Genomic DNA, 22,621 nt, shown 5'->3' with positions numbered 1-22,621 from the left:
GCCGCTCACAGAGGAAGGGAGAGGGAGGGAAGGGGAAGGAGGCCAGAAAGCGCTGCGGAGGGGGGCTTTGAAGAGCCCCCCGCAAGCGCAAGCAGCCGGCAGCGATCAGACCCCCCCAGCAGGACATCCCCCTAGTGGAGAAAAAAGGGTGGCAGTCTGATCGCCCTGGCTGCCAGCTGATCGGTGCTGCGGGCTGGAGAGCCCACGCAGCACCGATCAGCAAAAAACACTGTGGTACAGAAGTGGTTAAACAGGCAGAGTGGGCAGCAAGATCAGATGGGCAGAGGTACAGAATCACTGAGCAGAAGAGTAGTCAAAACGAGCCAGAGTCATGCACAGATAATAACACAGTAATGAATAATCTTTATAGCTATCAAACAATTCCTATCTTGTGTGAAATCCCTGGCTTTCTCCTGGATCAAAGCACACGGAACTATCTAAAGCCGCATCTACACGAGTAGATGCGGCCGCGATGCTCCTTATCAATCGAGCCGCTGATGCGGCTCGATTGATAAGATCCGACAGGACGGATCTCCGCACCGCCGATTCCCTGCTCAATCCCCGCGAGGGAACAATGGCAGGGAATCGTGCGGGAGATAAGCGGGGACGAGCGGGCACGAGCAAGGAATCGAATGCGGCGCACGCGCGGCGAGCGGGGACGCGGCGGGGACGCGCAACAGGCCGCCGATCGCCGCAACATCTCCCCAACATCTCCCCGTGTAGACGGGGCTTAAGGTCTGAGCGCTAACACCAAGTATTCGCAACAGCAGAAGTTGCGAGGGATTCAGCTAGGCTTATGAAGCAGAGGAGACCCCTCCGGCACGCCCCCTCCTATCAGCCAATTAAGAGCGGCGAGCGTCTCCTCTGACGTCAGCCGACCGGCCGGTCAGCTGACGCACCTCCTCCCCACATAAAGGTCCTGTCTGTGTGCGCACGCACGCGATAAGGCGACCTTATGTGCAGCTGACAAACCCGTCCTCGGCGTGCTAGACACCCGAGGCACGGATAGATTGCTAGGCAGAGAGCTGGAGGCAGCTGCGGTGGTAGCGCTGTTCACCGCAACTGCCTCTCCAACGTTTGTTACATGCACATTATGGCTTTTTATGGCACTGTTAGCTCCTCTTCTTTAAAGTTCATCAAATTGGTATGAAACTAAGCATTTCTTCTTTGCTCTAAAAGATTCTTTACAGCACAAAAGGTACTACCAGAAAAAACACTGGTAGCAGAGCAGCATTCAAAACACAGCACTTTCTTCAGTGGAAAGCTTCCTGCCAAATCTGAAGAGGTGGTAACATTATCTTTTGTTTACATTCCTTTGTCAGCTCCAATTAGTAATCATTACCAAAGTGCTGAACCTGAGCTCTCTCTGCTTCTAGTATGTGTGCAGCTGAGAAGTAATCAGTAGATAGATTTTAATATATAAATTCAGCAGCTATTCATGGAAATGCAATGGCAGCTTTCAGAGCAGATAAACTGTACTTCGGGAATTTGTAATTCGTAAACAGTCCATATTAATTGTGCACAATATCAAATGGTAGCAAAAAGTAGGAAAACACATTTTTATTGATTCTGATGTCAGAGTTTTATCCTACTTTAACCTCAGTGTAGGTTTTTTTTCTGGGTATATCAGCAGGCATCAGTATTTCTGCATTTAAAGGCTCTGTAAGATGCAAACTCAGCCCTGTGACAATTTGCAGGGAAAAAACATATTTTAATTAAACAACAAAATACCCTGAGGTCCCATGACTCCTTTATCCACCATGCAAGTTGATATTAGCCAGAAAGGCGGAGCATAAGGGGGTTAAAGTGCTAAATAGTTAGTTAGGTTTAAATAAAAAAAGACACCCAGTTCAACCAGACAATTAGATACAAACCTAGCCTGCACCCTCACATACCTTAGTTGATCCAGAGGAATGCAAAAAACCCTACAAGGGTTGCACCAATTAGCCCTGCTTCAGATGGCAATCAGATGAAATCCCTGGATCAACACCGCCAGGAATTACCTAGTAATTATAGCCATGGATGTCTTTCAATGCAAGGAAAGCATCCATGCTAGTATGACAAAATAGCCACCCTTACTCAGGAAAATGAGTACAGTAGATGGGGTCCTTCAGCAGACTTCTCATGTATATACTGCAAGTGGCTAAACATGAGTTACTAAAACCAGGGATGGCCGTAGTCAGCCAACTTCACTACGCTGGAACTATGCGTAGTTTTACGCAATTACGCTTAGCCAAACTACGGCTTCAAAATAAAATATTTGCTTCGTATGCATTTCGTAGAATACACGTTAAAATAAGCAATTACGTGTAGTGCGAAGCGTAGTGTATGCGGATGCTTATGCCCGTATGCAGAAAATTTTACGCATTAATTTCTACTTAAATGCTTATACCGGGAACTCTTGTATGCGTACATTCCCCTTTCCAATACGTAAATTTGTAAGCATACAATCGCACGTGGAAAATTAGACGCGAGTAACGAATTCGTAGTTCACTACGCAATACACATGTTAACTACGCATAGTGGGCATAAGCTACGCGTAGCGGTACTTCGCTACACGTAAATTCGTAAGCGTAGTTTTGAAACTTCACCTACAAACTACGATGCATAGATGCGAACTACGATGCATAAATTCGCACTGGCGTACTTTCTGCTCATCCCTGACTAAAACACACAAAAGTTATATTTTTTTTTTTTTTTGGATGCTGCTAGAAGTTTTCAGTGTTCTTCTTATTGTCCCCCGGCAGCTCACTGTCCTGATTAAGCGTACATAACACCATATTCCAGGAGAAGATCCTATTTTAGTTTTGGATGGTGTGTGACAGGCATGACTTCTTCCTGGCAGGGAGTGGGGAAATGGCTCCAACAGGGACAAAATCAGTAGAAGAGAAACATATTTTGTACAGAGATGGGAAGAGTTAATTCTCCGTCAAGCTTTTATTGCTATCCCTAACTTCCTGCTCTGGGACTGCCGGGGTCCATATGAAAGCTGTGGAGGTCTGAGATCAGGAGGTGGGGAATAGGATCTTCTAATAGAGATAGTAGTAAATATAAATAGGTTTTTGCAATGTCCAAAACTAGCATAACATTTTTTTTTTTTATGAGCCTAAAAAGTGGCCTACACTGGAGCGGTTTTCCCCAGCAATAATTTAGTCAGGGACAGATTTCTGTAAAGGCCACAAAGGCCCCGGCTGTGGGCGGCTGCAGGCCAAGGGGCACCTGGACATGAAGGAGGAGTTACTACATATGAATGAGAAGAGTGAAAATGGGGAGCAACACATGAAAAAGGAAACTGATGCTCAAGGGAACTGTACATGAAAGAAAGGGTCTGCAGTGCATGGATGTTACACATGGAAGAGGAGGCTGCACGTGGAATGGGAGGGCCGCTGCTGCCCATGGAAGGAGTGCCACAATATGCTTGGCGTAGATGCACACAAAGTATAAATTCGGCCTTGCATTCAGTACTCCTCTATGAAATGAAACAAGGAAGCTGATTGGCTGCGCTAAGCAGGAAACCCATTTTCCTCTACTTCAATTTTATAACTGTATTCTGTTTATTGTTATTGCATGAGCAAGAAGAAATGATGAGCATCCAGAAAGGGATTAAAATGAAATGGGGCCCTAGGCAAGATAGCAGTTTTTTCCAACTGCTATTGATCACCTGGCTTTTTTTAGTAGGATTTGGTGGGGGGCTAGACTCTCTCCAGGCCCTTGGCAACTGCATAGGTTTGCCTTGTGGATGATCCAGCTCTGTGAGCAGCTCAACCCAACAATGAGAATTTATCTTTCACGGATGGGAGTTCTGAGAGTATGTTCTGTGGTGGTGGCTCTGATCACTGATGGTGATTGCTCTGGTAACTGTCCTTTGGAGATATCCCGTGCTTGTTCTCTGTGGTGGGGATTGTGTGGATGAAAGTCTTTTTGGATTATGCCAGAAGTTCTCCTGACACCTGGTTATCATTTCAATGTCTGAAATAGATAAATGTGAAATTCCCCCTGGAGGAAGTCCATGAGATAGGACACATGGCTTCAGAATGTTACAATACAGAACAGATGTTATGCGTCTTGAAGGAAAGGACACATATTGTTATTATTGTTAAACGAGTTTTGCCCATCTCTGTATGGACCAGCTTGAGATCATCCCTGGGAGCTGCTGACACTTTATTGCCGGCCGCTCTGGAGATCTGGACTTTGTTTAGGCTCACATCCGGACTCATATCAGCAGAAACAGCCCTTGCTAATCTCCTTATTATGAGACGCCAGTAGAGCTACTGAATACTCAGAAGGTTATTAATCAATCTCTTTCTGCCTTTCTTGACTCGTTCTTTCTCTCTTCCACCTATGCACCGCTCTCTTTATTCCTCTGCAGCCTTTTTTGTCCATTACATCCTACTCCAACTCAAACCCTCATCCTAGTCTTCCCCAGACCCTCCACTACCACTGATATACCATATAGGACACTGAATTTGTATAGCTCCTTATATAATTGAACATTCACAACTGTTGTATAATTTTATGGTTGTCTTTATTTTCCAGTTTTCATTTGTCCACTACAGTCCCAACACTCTTCTCAGTACCTTCTTCCCCACCTTTGCTTGAACTGTTTTTGGGGCCCAGGTATAAACTACATGCAGAATAATAATAATAAGGATAAAGCATGTATGTTCTCATTATTTCATTTCACTACAGAAGCTCTACCTGGCTTTGAGAAATGTCCTTAAACATATTTTCTTGAGACATCCATAATTCTGGTGTGTATATTCCTCCTGATTCTCCATCCTCATTGTTTGTTGTTTGACAGCTCAAAGCATTATTGTTTGTTGTGGAGCTCCACTCTTCAAATGTCTGTGTTTAGCATCCAGCTCTATCCTCCAAGTATCTCATTATGGATCTTCCAACCTTGCCTTCCAACTGTCAACGTTTATCATTGAGCTGTATCGCCCAAGTGTCTGTGTTTATCATGGGGATTCATCTTCCAACTGTCAACATTTATCATGAAGCTCTATTTCCCAAGTCTCTGTCCTTATCATCCAGCACTATACTCTAAGCGTCTCGTTATCATGGGGCTTCAACTTCAACATTTATCATGAAGCTCTATCTCCCAAGTCTCTGTGTTTATCATCCAGCACTATATTCTAAGCGTCTCTTTATCATGGGGCTTCAACTTCAACATTTATCATGAAGGTCTATCTGCTCATCTTCCAACTTTCAACGCTTATCGTGGAACACAATTATCCAAGTGTCTACATTTATCATGAAACTCGGCTCGATAAGAACCCAGCACAGAAAGTCTCAAGCAGGATTGGCTGCCTCCAATGTGTTATTATCGATGTTCTGGAAGCGAAGTTCATCCTTGTGGTTCAGGAGGAACCATAATGGGTCATCTCTGGTTTCTAGATTTATAAAATGAATCATTTTAATAAATTGTGAATTACTTTTACAAACAGATATTTCAAACAATATCAAGCTGGTACTCAACATACAAGGTATGCTAGTATTTTTATGATGAAAACACAACCATGATGTTAGCCTCCCCGATTGATCTTTTGATCGATTTCTATCTAAAATCAGTGGAATGGATTGATCAGGAATGGCGTAAAAATCTCTGTTGCAACGTTGATCAGGTGCGAGGTGGTAACAGCGTTCAGTATCGCAATGACTGACGAACCCCCAGCCATGAGAAGTCTGCTGAAGGACCCCATCTACTGTACTCATTTTCCTGAGTAAGGCCCGGTTCACATTAGCGGTCGCCGTCCGGAATCGCTGTGCCGGAGCCGGACCGCAACCACTGTGTGGATTGGCAATAGAGCCCACAGATTCAATCAAAATAGGGATCTATCTAATGGTAGATTTGGCCATACATTCTAGTTGCTACTATTAGTAATTAGTTGATGATGATGTTAATGAAGAAGATGTTGATAAAGATGTTGATGGTGAGGAAGATGAGGGAAAGGATGTTGATAGCATAAACTGGTCAATACAGAAAAGAACAAATTTAACAAGCACTGAAATGTACTATCTATTGAAAACACTATTTGAGGAAGGATATGAGGGGTTTTTTTTCCCAGTTATTCAGTAGTGATACATTCAGAATGAATGTCTTATCTAATGGATTCATTTATTACCATTAGCTCTAGTACACGATACTGAGGATTTGTCATGGCAGAAATATTGCCGGGTTGGGTATAAGTCAGTAAAGTGATGTCTTTTTATACAGGATATGCATCACCCTGAGGCACAGATTACAGGACAAAAAGGTCACATTGATTGATGGAGGAACCCACATTAGGAAGTGGCTAAGCACTAGGAAGATAAGCAAAATAACTTTATCTCCCCCCTAACCATAAAAGGACAACTTTAATGAAGTTTGGTTGGTTCCATAAAATGGTCCAGAGATTCACACGTCTGACCGCTAAACTAAGACAGATATATTATAGGTCCTTTGAGTAAGGCCCTCTCTAAGAAAAGAATAAGTAGAATATTCCAGTTTGCTCTTAAAGAGGAACTGTCGCGAAAATCTTAAAATTTAAAATACACGTAAACATATACAAATAAGAAGTACATTTTTTTCCAGAGTAAAATGAGCCATAAATTACTTTTCTCCTACGTTGCTGTCACTTACAGTAGGTTGTAGAAATCTGACATTACCGGCAGATTTTTTTAGTCCATCTCTCCACAGGGGATTCTCAGCATGGCCTTTATTCTTTATAAAGACCCTCCCTGAAAAAGATTTATACAAAGATGCTGCCCAGCCTCCCTGCTTGCTGCACACTTTTTTTTAATAAAAGATCACTTATCAGTTGACTCCAATTGATCAGCAAAATAATTTACCGTATATTCCGGCGTATAAGACGACTGGGCGTATAAGACGACCCCCCAAGTTTTCCAGTTAAAATATAGAGTTTGGAACACACAAGAGAGAACGTAGCTCTATAAGCACCACACTGAACCAAAGTGTAGAAAACAATGAAAAATGATCTTTATTATGACATCACAAGGATAATAAAACCATTTAAAAACAAACAAGTCCGTGAGTCTGGGATCCCCATGATGGAATGAATGATATACTTGCACTGATAATAATTGGCAATAGTAGCACAACAGAGCAAAGTGACAAATAAATAAGTAAGCAACTCTCACAAATGCCCAACAACTATGAACAACATAATGAAGAATGATAATGCATCTATGTCCCAACTGGCAAGTAAAGTGTGCATAATATGGATACCAAAAGAGGTATACGTATAAAAGTGACAACGTGCAACAAGAATATAGAAAAAATAAATATATGAATAAATATGCACTATGTGCGAAACCACAATGTGAAAAATGCCTGAGCAGGCAATGGAATGAAGTGGTGTGCAACCTGGCAATAAGGGACAGAGGACATCGGGGAATAGAGGATACTCACACAGGTGTGGCGCAAGGAGAGAAGAGGGGACCCCAGGCGAACGGAACGCCTTAGTGCACCTCGCGGGAAACCGCCCGCTTCTGAGGAGGCTAATGCTGGTGGCGTACAAACTGCCCTTTAACCTAATGAGGAAGGACGTGACGTAGGCGCAGAGCCCGGACGTGACGCGGCCGCGTCATAACGCCAGCTGCGCTGGGTCGTCATAGCGACCCAGACGCAGCGGCGCCGTCAAGGAGAGCCACAATAGATACGGAGAATGGACAAGGGGCATGCGCTAAATGAAAAGGGCAGAAAAAGTGATGAAACATAAATAAAGGGATCTATTTGAGAAGTGTATACAAAATATAACAATCATGATAATAACAATAATAATGCTAACAAAACGATATCTCAATAAATGTCATTCTCTATCCATCTCACTAACAAATCTTGACTTGGGAAGTCGCAGCACTGACACCTAGTGGTAGGTCCACAAAACAACAAGTACTAATACATAAATCAATAAATAAATAGATAATTTCTTGGTCTTGAGATTCTTTAATCCTCTTCTTGCATCTGTAGAGGATTTAAATCTGGATCACTTAGGAAAAAGATCTGAAAAAAATCTCTGGAAAGAAGAGAAGAATAAACAAAAAAGAGTTAGCAATATGTTCCATAGTAGCATAAAAATATATAAATGACCCAAGAATGATCTATTGTCTCTTAGTAAATTGGTCCAAGAGGTGTGAGAGACATAGAAAAAAAATATAGAGTTTGGGATATACTCGCCGTATAAGACTACCCCTCTTGCAACGCACACCAAACTAAAATAAAAATAAAAAAATCATGTACTGGTGCTGTGTATGAACAGATACTGGTGCTGTACTGTATGTGCTACCCAGTATATAACAGTATATAGTCAATTGACTTGTTGCATTGGTCAACTCTCCTTAAGTACACTGGTCAGCTCTCCTTGTCTACCTGTTTATCAGAGCGGTATGGAAGAATAGATTGCGCTCCCTCAGCAGGGAGATCTGAGAGGCAGTAACAGGATAGGGCGTATCACCCCGCATCAATGACACCCGACGTATAAGACGACCCCCAACTTTCCAGAAGATTTTCAAGGGTTAAAAAGTATTCTTATACGCAGGAATATACACTAGCAATGGTCAAGCAGATGCAGCAAGCTAACTTCACATCTGTACAGTTTTGGCTCACCGATGGGCGACATCAATTCAGCGTGTGTTCTGGCCTATAGTTGACTGAGCTACTAATGGCATCCAAAGCAGTTGCACATTTTCTTTTTTTGTCTAGTGTCTGTACAATGAATGGATCAATGACAGAGTGAAATATGACAGGAGGGAGAAGGTCCTCTGCTGGCTGAAGAAATGGCATGCTGCATAGTTTTTGGGTGCAATACCGCTGAATTAACTTACATCCCGAACTGCCATCTTATTCTTTAACCTCTACAACGCTTGAATATTCCATTTTCAGACTACTTCATCCTTGAGAAGCCAGAGGGAGCAGAATTCCATCATTTTCAAATTACTTTTGCCCAACCAGACACTTCAGTTTTAACCTGAAAATTCCCACTGTTTCAAAGCCAGCTGGAATATATAATCATCTAAGAAACTCTGGGTCTGCCTGGGGTCCTCTTTCAGTACAATGCTCCTACAGCTTACATTGCAGCCTGCGGTGGAACATCCCCCGTAGTAAAGGCAACCAAATTATCATCTGATGCTTTGATATTCAAAGAAGCTGAAAAAGAATTTCTTAACTGTAAAATCATTTAGCATATTATGAAAATGATTCCCAGAAATACTATGTGTATCAGAAGCATAATTTCTGCTGCTGTAACCCACAACCTCATTCTTTTGGCATTTACAAATGCTTCATAAAGATGAAAGGTAAGAAAGGTATGAGGAGTTTCTGTAGGTGAGGACAGGGGTGTAGTTAAACCATTTGTTAGCACAGGGAAGTGGATCCATCTGAAAATGGCGCCTGCGAATAATGGCGCACGGTGTTGCCGCTAATCCATTTGTTGCTTATCGCTATTTAACGTTAAAGCCTTATCGTTATTTAGCGTTAACACACAGAACCCTCTCTTTACCTATCCCTAACCCCTAAACCCCCCTGGTGGTGCCTAACCCTAAATCTCCCCTGGTGGTGCCTAACCCTAACCACCCCCCTGGTGGTGCCTAACCCTAACCACCCCCCTGGTGGTGCCTAACCCTAACCACCCCCCTGGTGGTGCCTAACCCTAAGCACCACATGGTGGTGCCTAACCCTAAATCTCCCCTGGTGGTGCCTAACCCTAACCTTGACAGTGACACATTAAATCCATTCACCGTTTTGCAGTTAAATAACTTCTGCAGTTTGGCTTATGTAGGTTAGCTATTGATAAATAACGTTACTGTGTGCCGTTTTCCTTCTTTTTTCCCTGTGCGCCATTATTATGCAGTACTAATGATAAATAGCGATAAGCGTATCTTTTTAATGCGGCGCCATTTTTATGCATAGGCATTGTGCGCCATTATTCACTGATCCGCAGGGAAGTGGATTATCCATATGCAAGGGCATGGTGTAGTATAACCATAGGTAGGCACAAGAATATAAAGTACCTGTAGTTAACAACAGAGATGTAGAGGAGAATAGTGACGTAGAGCAACCACAGGGTTACAGTATATAGTAACCATAGATAAAGTCAGGGATGAAGTTTATACAAAAGTAAGGACAAGGTATCAGGCTAACCAAAGGTGAAGACAGGGATGTAGAATAGCCATACATAAGGACATGAATGTACAATAATCATATATGAGGACAGGGATGTAGAGCAACCTTAGGCGAGGACATGGATACAGCATAACCAAAGGTGAAGACAGGGATGTAGAATAGGTATAGGTGAGGAAAGAAATGCAGAATAACTATAGATGAAGACATGGAGGTATTGCAACCCTAGAAGAAGACAGGGATGTAGAGCAACCCTAGAAGAGGACAGGGATGTAGAGCAACCCTAGAAGAGGACAGGGATGTAGAGCCACCATAGAAGATGACAGGGATGTAGAGCAACCCTAGAAGAGGACAGGGATGTAGAGCAACCCTAGAAGAGGACAGGGATGTAGAGCAACCCTAGAAGAGGACAGGGATGTAGAGCAACCCTAGAAGAGGACAGGGATGTAGAGCCACCATAGAAGATGACAGAGATGTAGAGTAACCATAGATGAGGACAGGGATGTAGAGCAACCATAGCTGAAGATAGGGATGTAGAGCAACCATAGAAGAGGACAGGGATGTAGAGCAACCCTAGAAGAGGACAGGGATGTAGAGCCACCATAGAAGATGACAGAGATGTAGAGTAACCATAGATGAGGGCAGGGATGTAGAGCAACCATAGATGAGGATAGGGATGTAGAGCAACCATAGATGAGGATAGGGATGTAGAGCAACCCTAGAAGAGGACAGGGATGTAGAGCCACCATAGAAGATGACAGAGATGTAGAGTAACCATAGATGAGGACAGGGATGTAGAGCAACCCTAGAAGAGGACAGGGATGTAGAGCAACCATAGATGATAGGGATGTAGAGCAACCATAGAAGAGGATAGAGATGTAGAGCAACCCTAGAAGAGGACAGGGATGTAGAGCAACCCTAGAAGAGGACAGGGATGTAGAGCAACCCTAGAAGAGGACAGGGATGTAGAGCAACCCTAGAAGAGGACAGGGATGTAGAGCAACCCTAGAAGAGGACAGGGATGTAGAGCAACCCTAGAAGAGGACAGGGATGTAGAGCAACCATAGATGATAGGGATGTAGAGCAACCATAGAAGAGGATAGAGATGTAGAGCAACCCTAGAAGAGGACAGGGATGTAGAGCAACCCTAGAAGAGGACAGGGATGTAGAGCAACCCTAGAAGAGGACAGGGATGTAGAGCCACCATAGAAGAGGACAGGGATGTAGAGTAACCATAGAAGAGGACAGGGATGTAGAGCCACCATAGAATAGGACAGGGATGTAGAGCCACCATAGAAGAGGACAGGGATATAGAGCCACCATAGAAGAGGACAGGGATGTAGAGCCACCATAGAAGAGGACAGGGGTGTAGAGCCACCATAGAAGAGGACAGGGATGTAGAGCCATCATAGAAGATGACAGGGGTGTAGAGCAACCATAGATGAGGACAGGGATGTAGAGCCACCATAGAAGAGGACAGGGATGTAAAGCAACCCTAGAAGAGGACAGGGATGTAGAGCCACCATAGAAGAGGACAGGGATGTAGAGCCACCATAGAAGAGGACAGGGATGTAGAGCAACCATAGAAGAGGACAGGGATGTAGAGCAACCATAGAAGAGGACAGGGATGTAGAGCCACCATAGAAGAGGACAGGGATGTAGAGCCACCATAGAAGAGGACAGGGATGTAGATCAACCATAGATGAGGGCAGGGATGTAGAGCAACCATAGATGAGGACAGGGATGTAGAGCCACCATAGAAGAGGGCAGGGATGTAGAGCAACCCTAGAAGAGGACAGGGATGTAGAGCAACCCTAGAAGAGGACAGGGATGTAGAGCAACCCTAGAAGAGGACAGGGATGTAGAGCAACCCTAGAAGAGGACAGGGATGTAGAGCAACCCTAGAAGAGGACAGGGATGTAGAGCAACCCTAGAAGAGGACAGGGATGTAGAGCAACCCTAGAAGAGGACAGGGATGTAGAGCAACCCTAGAAGAGGACAGGGATGTAGAGCAACCCTAGAAGAGGACAGGGATGTAGAGCAACCCTAGAAGAGGACAGGGATGTAGAGCAACCCTAGAAGAGGACAGGGATGTAGAGCAACCCTAGAAGAGGACAGGGATGTAGAGCTACCATAGAAGAGGACAGGGATGTAGAGCAACCATAGATGAGGACAGGGATGTAGAGCAACCATAGATGAGGACAGGGATGTAGAGCAACCATAGATGAGGATAGGGATGTAGAGCCACCATAGAAGAGGACAGGGATGTAGAGCCACCATAGATGAGGGCAGGGATGTAGAGCAACCATAGATGAGGATAGGGATGTAGAGCCACCATAGAAGAGGACAGGGATGTAGAGCCACCATAGAAGATGACGGGGATGTAGAGTAACCATAGATGAGGACAGGGATGTAGAGCCACCATAGAAGAGGACAGGGATGTAGAGCCACCATAGATGAGGGCAGGGATGTAGAGCAACCATAGATGAGGATAGGGATGTAGAGCCACCATAGAAGAGGACAGGGATGTAAAGCAACCCTAGAAGAGGACAGGGATGTAGAGCCACCATAGAAGATGACGGGGATGTAGAGTAACCATAGATGAGGACAGGGATGTAGAGCAACCACAGATGAAGATAGGGATGTAGAGCAACCGTAGATTAGGGCAGGGATGTAAAGCAACCATGTTGTATATGTTTTTTCTGCCTATTTACGATTTCCACCAATGCCGATTACCGATTCTGATGATTTCTAAAGAGTCTTTTTTTTTTTTTGGTCAGTTTTTGCATCCTCTGATTGGCCAAATACTTTTGAGTTGACTCTGCATTCTCTGATTGGTCTAATGCTTCAAAGTTCTGTGATTGGGCTAAAATTGCTGAGTGCGGTAATGCGGTATTTCCGCAGAAATAGTTCCTACCAGAAATGCTGATTTCATATCGGAAATGCTGACATTTCATATATACCGATAAGAATGAGAATGCCTAGTGTTTATATTAGTGGAAAGGTGGCCATAGACACACAGATTTTTACCCTGTGGTCCTCTGTTATCGGAATTGATTCCGTCTATACACTGTGGAATGTTTTTGATAGATTCCAGCAGGGAATCCATAGCGTGTCAATCAAACCACAGCGTTGCACTGTTCAATGCCATGCAACACTATGGGATCACCGCTCCTGACGTGACCCTGATAGACAAGTCTTCCATCCGGTCTGATTAATATTTCCAGTTGATTTTAGGCAAAAATCAATTGGAAATTGATAAATCTGATATTTTTGTGGCATCGATTCCCAACCGATTTGATCTCAATGATCTTTAAAAAATCGAATGGAGGAAAAGGATGTACAGTAAAATCTTGGATTGAGAGTAACTTGGTTTAAGAGCACTTTGCAATACAAGATTTTTGTGAAATTTTGACGTTTTAATATACAAGCAAAGAAAAAAGTATGCATGCGTCACGTCATCACAACTGCGGCGATAGTTCTTCTCCCTTTGGCGCTGCAGGATTGTACTAAATTGTACTTAAAGAGAATCTGAAGCGAGATTAAAACTCACTTTTCACCTTATATTCAACAGGGGCATGTTTGCCCCTGCTAAAACGCTGCTATCCCGTGGCAGAACAGGGGGTCTTTACCCCCCAAATCCCCTCCGTGGTGTCCGGGGAGTGCTTCCTTTTGAGGCAGGGCTAATGGCCGCAGCCCTGCCTCTCAGCGTGTCTATCAGCACTGATCGCCGCCTCTCCCCCGCCCCTCTGTCTTTCTTCACTGAGAGGGGCGGGGAGGAGGCGGAGATCCGCCACTGATAGACGCGCATGGGGCAGAGCTACAGCCGAAAGCTCTGCCTCCATGAGCAGCAAAATCTACGACCAAGTTGGTTGTGGATTTGCAGGGGGGAATTGGGGGGTAAAGACCCCTCATTTTGCCATGGGATAGCGGCGTTTTAGCAGGGGCAAACATGCCCCTGTTAAATATAAGGTAAAAAGCGAGTTTTAATCTTGCTTCAGAGTCTCTTTAATCTGAGTGTAGAGACTGTGCAAAGTTACATTTCCATAAAATACCCAAAAGTAACTGACTTTGTATAAGTTCTTTGTTAAAGCCCCACAACAACAACAACTAAAAAGAGGTTGGGGCGAGCCAACAGATGGCAATGATTCTGTTAGTTATAGTGAAAGTTTTGTTTACATTTTTATTTATACTATTTTACTATAACAGTGTTTGGATTGTGGGACGAATCAACTGGATTTCCAGTAATTCTTATAGGGAAATACACTTTGATATAAGAGTGCTTTGGAATGAATTATGCTACCAAGGTTCCACTATATTTATTTATAGCCTGCTCAAGTGAATAGGAGACAGACCAGCTGTCCAGTTACAGCTCTATGCAGCAGTCTGCTGTGTTCATGGAGAGGTACCTCGGCTGCTGGCAGCTCTGCAGCGTGATGAGATATGCCAGTAGAAAGAACGAGTTTTGGCAGGTTCTGTAAGATCTGCCGTAGTGTGGACAGTTTCTGGAGGGCCAACCTTGGCAAATGATTTTACTGTCGGAGTTTAGTTGCGCTTTAATGAGGTTGCTTGAGTTATGAGCGTTAAGAAAAATGAAAGAGGGATACGCCGTGAGTGATAATGTCGGAATGGGATGACGAGATAGGGAGAGTGTGGGAGAAGGGACGGGATTTGGAGAAATGTCACCAGCACCAGGGGGGAGAAGGTAGGCAGAGTGACTGAGAGCAGGGATGTACTGGGTGAAACATGGCAGCTGGTTTTTTGAACATAGAAAAGGGAAGAGAAACTTATTTGAAACTGATCAGAAACTTATCTGAAAATGATCAGAAACTTATCAGAAGACAGGAGGGGGAAGCAAGGCCAGATGTATAATTTTTCCGCCCCTAGGCCAACCTTCTTGCAGCTTCCCTTTCATGTGCAGCAACCCCTCCCATCCCATCCCATGTGCAGCCCCCTCTTCCAAGTCTAACATTCATGTACAGCAGCCTCCTTCAGTTGTATATGTCCCTTGGGCAGCAGCTCCCTATTTCCATGTGTTACTCCTTATTAGCAACATTTGTATTCCATTTGCAGCCGCTCCTTGGCCAACTGCCGCCCAAGGCCCAGGCCATGGTGGCCTTCCCAGAAATCCCTAAATGGCAGTCCTGGATACAACCCCCTTTGAGGTGCTACCAGCCAACCAGGTTTTAGGCAGCTCGAGAAATCCACTGTGTAGAAAAGAGAAAAGAGAGAGAGTGTCCTAAATACAATAGGTACAAAGCACGTTTCCCTGTCCAAGACCGGTCTCACCTGGATTCAGATGGCTATTGGTGAGATACAGCCTGTGTACGCTTCTGTCCCTTTGAAAAGCTAGGGACCAGGTTCTCAGGATGGCAGCGCAGTGGACTCCTCCAAAGGATGCAGTCAGTCTTAGGGTCCAGGGGGACTATCCTGATGTCCCGTGGGTTGGAAGGAAGCAGTGGCAATTGCCCCACAGCGATGCTACCAGCTCTCCCATGGTGGAAGATGGGAGATCAGTGTTCGTGTATCAGGCACCACCATAAGCTGTATGCAGGAGAGGTAGACGTCACACGGTTGCTCGGCAATACTGTGGTGACTGCAGATAATGGACGAGGAAGTATGAATGGCTAAGAGAGGTGGTTTATTGGGCAAATAGGCAAGCATTTCTCGGAGGTACGTCCTTCCGTTTCATCAGGTCATAAAAACCTCCTCCATTATCTGCAGTCACCACGATATTGCCAAGCAACCGTGTAAAGCCTACTTCTCCTGCATACAGCTTATGGAGGTGCCTTATGCAAACACCGTGCTCCGGTCTTCCACCAGAATGCAAGCAAGGTGGAACGCTGACTAGACACCCTATTTTATATTTAATTAGAGAAGGTGGGTCTTCGTATCTAGATGGACAACACAGGCCTGATTCTGAGTTCATTAATGCCAAGTCTAAACATATTCGATTTCAGATGGGTAAAAAAAAATGAAATCTTCCAAATGAGGAAAAATCCCCTCACCTGCTCAACCTACTGTAGGTGAAAACACTTTTCCCTTATCTCAAAGTGGAGTATTTTAAACGTTTACTGAATGTGTTGAGTTTTCCCACTATCCATAAAGGACTAAAAAGATTTAGTGAATGTCAGCATTGTACTGTACTATTATCACAATTGTCTGTTGTTACGTAATTCATCAAACAAAAAGAACTTGATGAACTGACAAGACTGCAGCGTCCAGCTGTGAAGCAATTTTATGTTCCTCTCCAACTGTATAAAGAGCCAATTTACAAAAGTATTGTAACTTCTGACTGTGATGTTTGGGAAGAGGATGTCCAGATAGCAGAACTGTCTTGTGAAGATCTAGCCCTTGTTGTGCTTTCTTGGATGGAAGAATTATTTTCTTTACTATGGCTTAGGCCAGTGGCGTTTTGTTAATTGGGCGCTAGGGGGCGTGGCGCACCGGGTGACAAGCTTAAAGGGGGGTGTCAGAAAGGCCAGGCCAGCCCAGCCCAGTATATTTGCATTACATCGCTGACTGCACGCACCTGCACAGAGTGGACAGAAAGTTTGATTAATCATGCTGCTGTGCAAGATGAGGAGGCCGCTGGCAGGACTGGGCTTTTTCTGGCACATAAGAGCTGCAGGCAGCTACGAGAGGCTTTTTGGCACCACCCCCATCTTTCCTGCTCCCTCCGGCTGCTTACTGAGATTGAGAAGGGACTTCAGGGTCGCGCTGACCTGACGTCTCTCTCTGCGTCTATAGCTGCAGTCAATTCTCTTCCCTTCCTCCCTCCCTCTAGCACAGTAGTCACTGAATGGGTGACGTCAGGAGTGTCATGTATTTGCTATTTGTGCCGCGAATTTCAAGCTTGAGAGAAGACAGACTGCACAAAGTGAGGTACACATGATAAAGAAGCTTAGAAGCAGTCAGCTGTGGCAAGGAGGGGAAGAGAGAGGTCTGGAACCAGCAGACCAACGCGGTGTGGGCTTATCAATCATCCTGCTAAGGAGGAGGAGGAGGGGGGCTCTTTTCACTTATAGACTGATCACACAGACATTCCAGGAGGACTCAGGAGAACATGAGGCACAGTGTGAAGAAGTGATGGGACAGAGAGAAGTCTGGTTTCCATAGGGAAATCACAATGTGACAGGTATTTCTGGAATCCCTGTATCTACCTAGTGAGGGGCTTTAGCTCATAGTCAAGTATGTGTAATCCCATCATCACAGTACAGGAATAGTGTGAGTTAGCTTGTTCCTCCATAACAATTGCATTAATAAGCCATGTGCATCCTTCTGTATAGTCAGGAATAGAGCAGTCCCTGCTGGTCAGCCTAGCCCTAGGTGGTTCCTCTCTCCCCTCCCTCTCCAGTTTATCTCATACCTAGTACACACTATGGCCTCAATTCACGGAGCATTATCAAACGTTTATCAAACACTTTATCAAACGTTTGATAATTTACCTCACGGGTAAAATCTCATTTTGAATTCACTAAGGTGTTATATATTTGTTGAACGTTTTATCGGTAAAACATTCGATAAATATATAACACCTTAGTAAATTTAAAATGAGATTTTACCCATGAGGTAAATTATCAAACGTTTGATAAAGTGTTTGATAAACGTTTGATAATGCTCCGTGAATTGAGGCCTATGAGATTTTCTAGCAGATTTACTGCCAGATCGATTATTTCCAACATGTCCGATCTGATTTCAAATCGATTTTCCTTTCACTTCTATGGAAAATTGATATAAAATCAGATCAGACATGTTGGAAATGGCCGTAAATCTGCCAGAAAATCTCATTGTGTGTACCAGGCATTAGGTTTTGTTTAGATGAGTAGTTGACTTGTGCATCTACCAACCGTCAGCTGCTCTCATGTTGCTGTGAAGCACTAGCAACTGCTTGGCATGGACCGTATCGTGACACCCATTCCTTAGAGCTGTGTAGAAGCTGCACCTAGAATTGCTTTTGTGTTGCCATGTAAGCATGTGTTGCCATGTAAGCATGCCATGTAAGGTTTAACGAACACATGTGGTTATAAACCTTCTGCTAGAATCTTATTAAATTGCCATCAGACATCGGATGTCAGGCAGCAGACTGGATCAGGCATGCAGTTTAGCCTGCAGTTTTCCAGTCAAAGAATACTTTCCTGTGGCAGTTTGCTAATGGGAATCACTTAAAAAAACAAACAAAAATGAAGCGGACGCTTACCTAAGGAGAGGGATAGCTCTGGGTCCTATAGAGCCTCCCCGCTTCTCTCCCGGGTCCCTCGTTGCAGCGCTGGCTCCCCGGTTTGAATCCCTTGCCGAGGAGACTTCGGAAGTCTTCGGGAACCGAGTGCTCTGTATTGCGCCTGCGTGATCGCGCAGTACGGAGCCGCTCGTCTTCGGGAGCACTGGGGCTCCCAGAAGACTTCGGAAGCCTCCTTTGGTGGCAGAAAGCAGTATTTGACTATATTTAATCAAATACTGCCACCGGGGGACCCAGTGCTGGAACAAGGGATCCATTAGAGGTGCAGGAAGGCTGTATATGACCCAAAGCCTTCCCTCTCCTCAGGAAAGTATCTGGTTAATTTTTTTATTATAGCAGTTCCTATTTAATGCAGCCAAATGGCAATGTCCATATGCACTTGTATGTCAGCAGTTGTTAAAATGGTGACTTGAAGTCCTCATGGTTGCTAAATTAATCATTTGGAGGCCTCATGGTTGCTAAATTGGTCACTTGAAGCAGGGCTGTGGAGTCGGAGTCGAGGAGTCGGGGCAATTTTGGGCACCCTGAGTCGGAGTCGTTGATTTCATAAACTGAGGAGTCGGAGTCGTTGATTTCATAAACTGAGGAGTCGGAGTCGGATGCTTTTTGTACAAAATCCACAGCTCTGTTAAGTATTAGACTAAGGAGTCAGAGTCGAAGAGTCGGAAGTCGGAGTCATGGTTTCAGAAACTTCGGAGTCGGAGTTGGAGTCGGAAGATTTTTATACCGACTCCACAGCCCTGACTTGAAGGCCTCATGGTTGCTACCTTGGTCACTTGGAGGACTCATGGTTGCTAAATTGGTCACTTGGAGGTCTCATGGTTGCTAAATTGGTCACTTGAAGGCCTTATGGTTGCTACCTTGGTCACTTGAAAGCCTCATGGTTGCTAAATTGGTCACTTGAAGGCCTCATGGTTGCTACCTTGGTCACTTGGAGTCTCATGGCTGCTGCATTGTTATTTGGAGGTCTCATGGTTGCTGCGTTGGTCATTTGGAGGTCTCATGGTTGCTGTGCTGGTCACTTGGAGGCCTTATGGTTGCTGCATTTGTCTCTCATGGTTGCTGTATTTGACATTTGCTTGCAATCTCATAAGTGCTTCCTTAGCTAATCTAGTGTTCTAGATTATTATGATTATTAAAGTAGTATGCTGCTAATCCAGTCAGACTTCAATCAGAAACATCTGATCTGCATGCTTGCTCAGAGTCTGTGGCTGTAAGTATTATGCTGGATACACACGTTGCATTTTGCCGCGCGATTCGCGGGATCGATTCCATCGATTCGATTATTTCCAACATGTTTGATCATGTTTTGGTGGATACAGCCGTCGATTTTGCATATTAAGTATGCAAAATCAACGTCTGTATCCATCGAAACACGATCGAACATGTTGGAAATAATCGAATCGATGGAATCGATCTCGCTAATTGCGCGGCAAAACGCAACGTGTGTATCCAGCATTAGAGGCAGGGGATCAGCAGGACTTCCAGGCAATGTGCATTGTTTAGGAAATAAAAGTCAGCTACCATATCCCTTTTAGTTCATGTCTGAACTCACTTGGTACATTGATCACCTGATCACCTACTCCACAATAGAATAGAGCTCCCAGCAAGACACTTCAAACATTTGTACAATGGGCACCTATAACTGGCTAACCGATACTGGGGGCAACTATTTATACCTGGCTTTACCCGCCATGGCGCGCTTGGTAGGCTGCACTCACTCCTTTCCCTTTTTTTGGGGTGGGGGGGTGTCACTTAATAGCCAGCACCGGGTGTCAAATGCCCTAGGTACGCCACTGGCTTAGGCTACTGTAAGCCTGACTGTATAACCACCGGCAGTAGTTAAGGCAAATTATCTACATTTAAGGCTTAAGGACCCATACGCCATCAATCGATCTATCGATTGGGTAGAATCGATCAATTGATCAAAAATCGATTCTATCAAATTAGCCGATCGATCGATTTGTGGTCGATTTCAATCGATTTGATCTATCTGACGGATGGAATATTTAGGTTGATCTGCTGCTGGCAGCACATCGATGGCCCATAGAGTTGCATTGGATCTAATGGTCCAATAAAGCATTTAGATCGATTTCCAATAGATTTCATTCTGAAATCTATTGGAAATCTGTTCCTAGTGTGTGGCACACATCAGATATATTCCTGTCAGAATGCACCTGACAGGCACCTGACAGAAATCTATCCGATGGTCGAATCTGCTGCAGATCTATACGTGTATGGCCACCTTTAGATGCTTTCCTTGCATGGAAGGACATCCACAGCTATAATTACTAGATAATGCCTGGCAATGTTGATCCAGGGATTTTATCGGATTGTGATTTGGAGTCGGGAAGGTTTTTTTTTTACTTTTAGGGCTAACTGGTCCAAGCATTGTAAAGGTATGTCGCCTTTCTATGGATCAACTGAGATATAAGAGTGGTGTTACTACAATTCATGGGGTCCCCCAGAGAAACTTTAATGGGGCCCCCCAATGCTCACACCCCTTCCCTTGCCACCCTTCACGGCCTTGGGGCCCATCTCACAAGGGGCATAAAACTAGTTTGGCCTTATAATCTTCACACTCATAACAAGTGTAGCCACACTAACACCTGATCTGAACAATAGCCCCCTGTATCTGAGGAAGGGAGGATTAGTAGTTAGGGCCCCTACAGCTCTGGTCCCTCCTGCTGCTCCTCTCTAGTTCCGCCCCTGCCGAGGGTGCAGGCTGATATTACACCATATTTTCTGGTTGAGCTCAATGGACATGCCTTTTTTTTTTTCCCAACCCAAATAAGTATGTACGGTAACTATAATGAGAAGCATGGCAACTAACTGGTTGGCAATCTTGACTGTCAGGGCTAGAGTCTCATATTCTAGTCCAAGCCCGACACTATCTGCATGGAGGTTGTATGTCATGTGAATTTTTTTCCAGGCACTCCATTTACGCCGACATCCTAAAAAAACATACTGATAGGAAAACTGGCTTCCCTCCAGCATCAGCCTTTAGATCAAGGGTCCCCAAACTTTTTCGGTCAAGGGCCGGATCAACATACTTCAGACTGCTCGGGGCCGGAACATACATAAAATGATGTTGAAAAACATTACATTGAATCTAGGTATTGATAACCACCAAATAAAGGGCCGGAGGAGAACTCCCAGCAGCAGCCAATCAGTCACGTGGCGCCCGAAGAACGTCTTCGTGCACCAGACAGTGAAACATCCCCAGCTGACACCCTGCTGTCCAGTTGGAAAGCAGTGTCACCAGATGCAGAATTGGATTGGAAGCCAGGGAATGACTGCTCGCTGGCTTCTACAGTATGTGGATGGGTGGGGCCAGCACTGCTATTCTATATGCAGGCAGCCAATATTTAAAGGTGCAGTGAGCTGTATCTATAAGTTATACATTTTGTGTTTGGGGGCCAGCGAGAAAACCTCGGGGGGACGCATTCGGCCCTCGGGCCATAGTTTGAGGATCACTGCTTTAGATTGTGGTAGTTACATTAGGTTGTGATGGCGAGGTAGTGGGAGTGGTTCTATAGAATCTGTAAAGTTCTGCATAGTGTGTCATAGTAAATGAACACCTGAAGTTCATAATAATGATAATAAACATTTTGTTCAATTTCTAGAGATGGGTTTTTATGCAGCAAAGGTGAATAGCTGAGGTGATGGCCTGAACTATACATATAACTAGGAATACAGCTAAATGTGAGTTGGCTGGATAGTGTGCTGGTTAAGGGCACCACCTTTGACATTTGCGACCAGGGTTTGTATCCTGGCTGAGGTCAGTACCTATTCAGTAAGGAGTCCTTAGGCAAGACTCCCTGACAATGCAGGGTGGCCTCTTAAGCGCGTCCCAGTGGCTGCAGTTCTTGAATGCTTTGAGTGCGAGGAGAAAAGCGTTATATGATTGTTCAGATTATTAAACATTGTATTCTTCCATTCTCCAGCTTTCATATATATTCATAGTTATAGTTTTGTGTTTCTGATTTGTAGTTTCCATAAAGAACGTGAAGCGAGAAGAAGAGAAACCGTTCAGAGATTGTGCAGATCTCTATCATGCTGGATTCAATAAGAGTGGTGTCTACACGATTTATATAAACAACATCTCTGAGCCCAAAAAGGTAAATTCTTCCTCTTTTTCTGCTTTGTGGTTACTACCGACACTGGGATTACCAGATTGGTGGCAAAAGTTTATATCTGCCATCAGAAAGCAGTTCACTCCTTACTACACCCAGATGTGTCAGACCCTCCAGGGTGATCAT

The 22,621-nt window shown here is 44.4% G+C and overlaps 1 protein-coding gene across 3 annotated transcripts in view; it reads left to right on the top strand.

The window, feature by feature from the left end:
- Positions 1-22,621, top strand: part of ANGPT1 (angiopoietin 1) — a 354,139-nt gene that overhangs the window by 255,161 nt on the left and 76,357 nt on the right. For all 3 annotated transcript variants that reach the window (XM_068237917.1, XM_068237916.1, XM_068237915.1), the window contains one exon: positions 22,353-22,480. In XM_068237917.1, coding sequence (XP_068094018.1) covers positions 22,353-22,480 — 128 coding nt within the window. The remainder of the gene's footprint in view (positions 1-22,352; positions 22,481-22,621) is intronic.

The sequence above is a fragment of the Hyperolius riggenbachi genome, chromosome 5, assembly GCF_040937935.1.
Source record: "Hyperolius riggenbachi isolate aHypRig1 chromosome 5, aHypRig1.pri, whole genome shotgun sequence".
Lineage (NCBI taxonomy): Eukaryota > Metazoa > Chordata > Amphibia > Anura > Hyperoliidae > Hyperolius > Hyperolius riggenbachi.
Note: the sequence above shows the minus strand (reverse complement) of the source record. Positions and strands in the feature narration are given on the sequence as shown.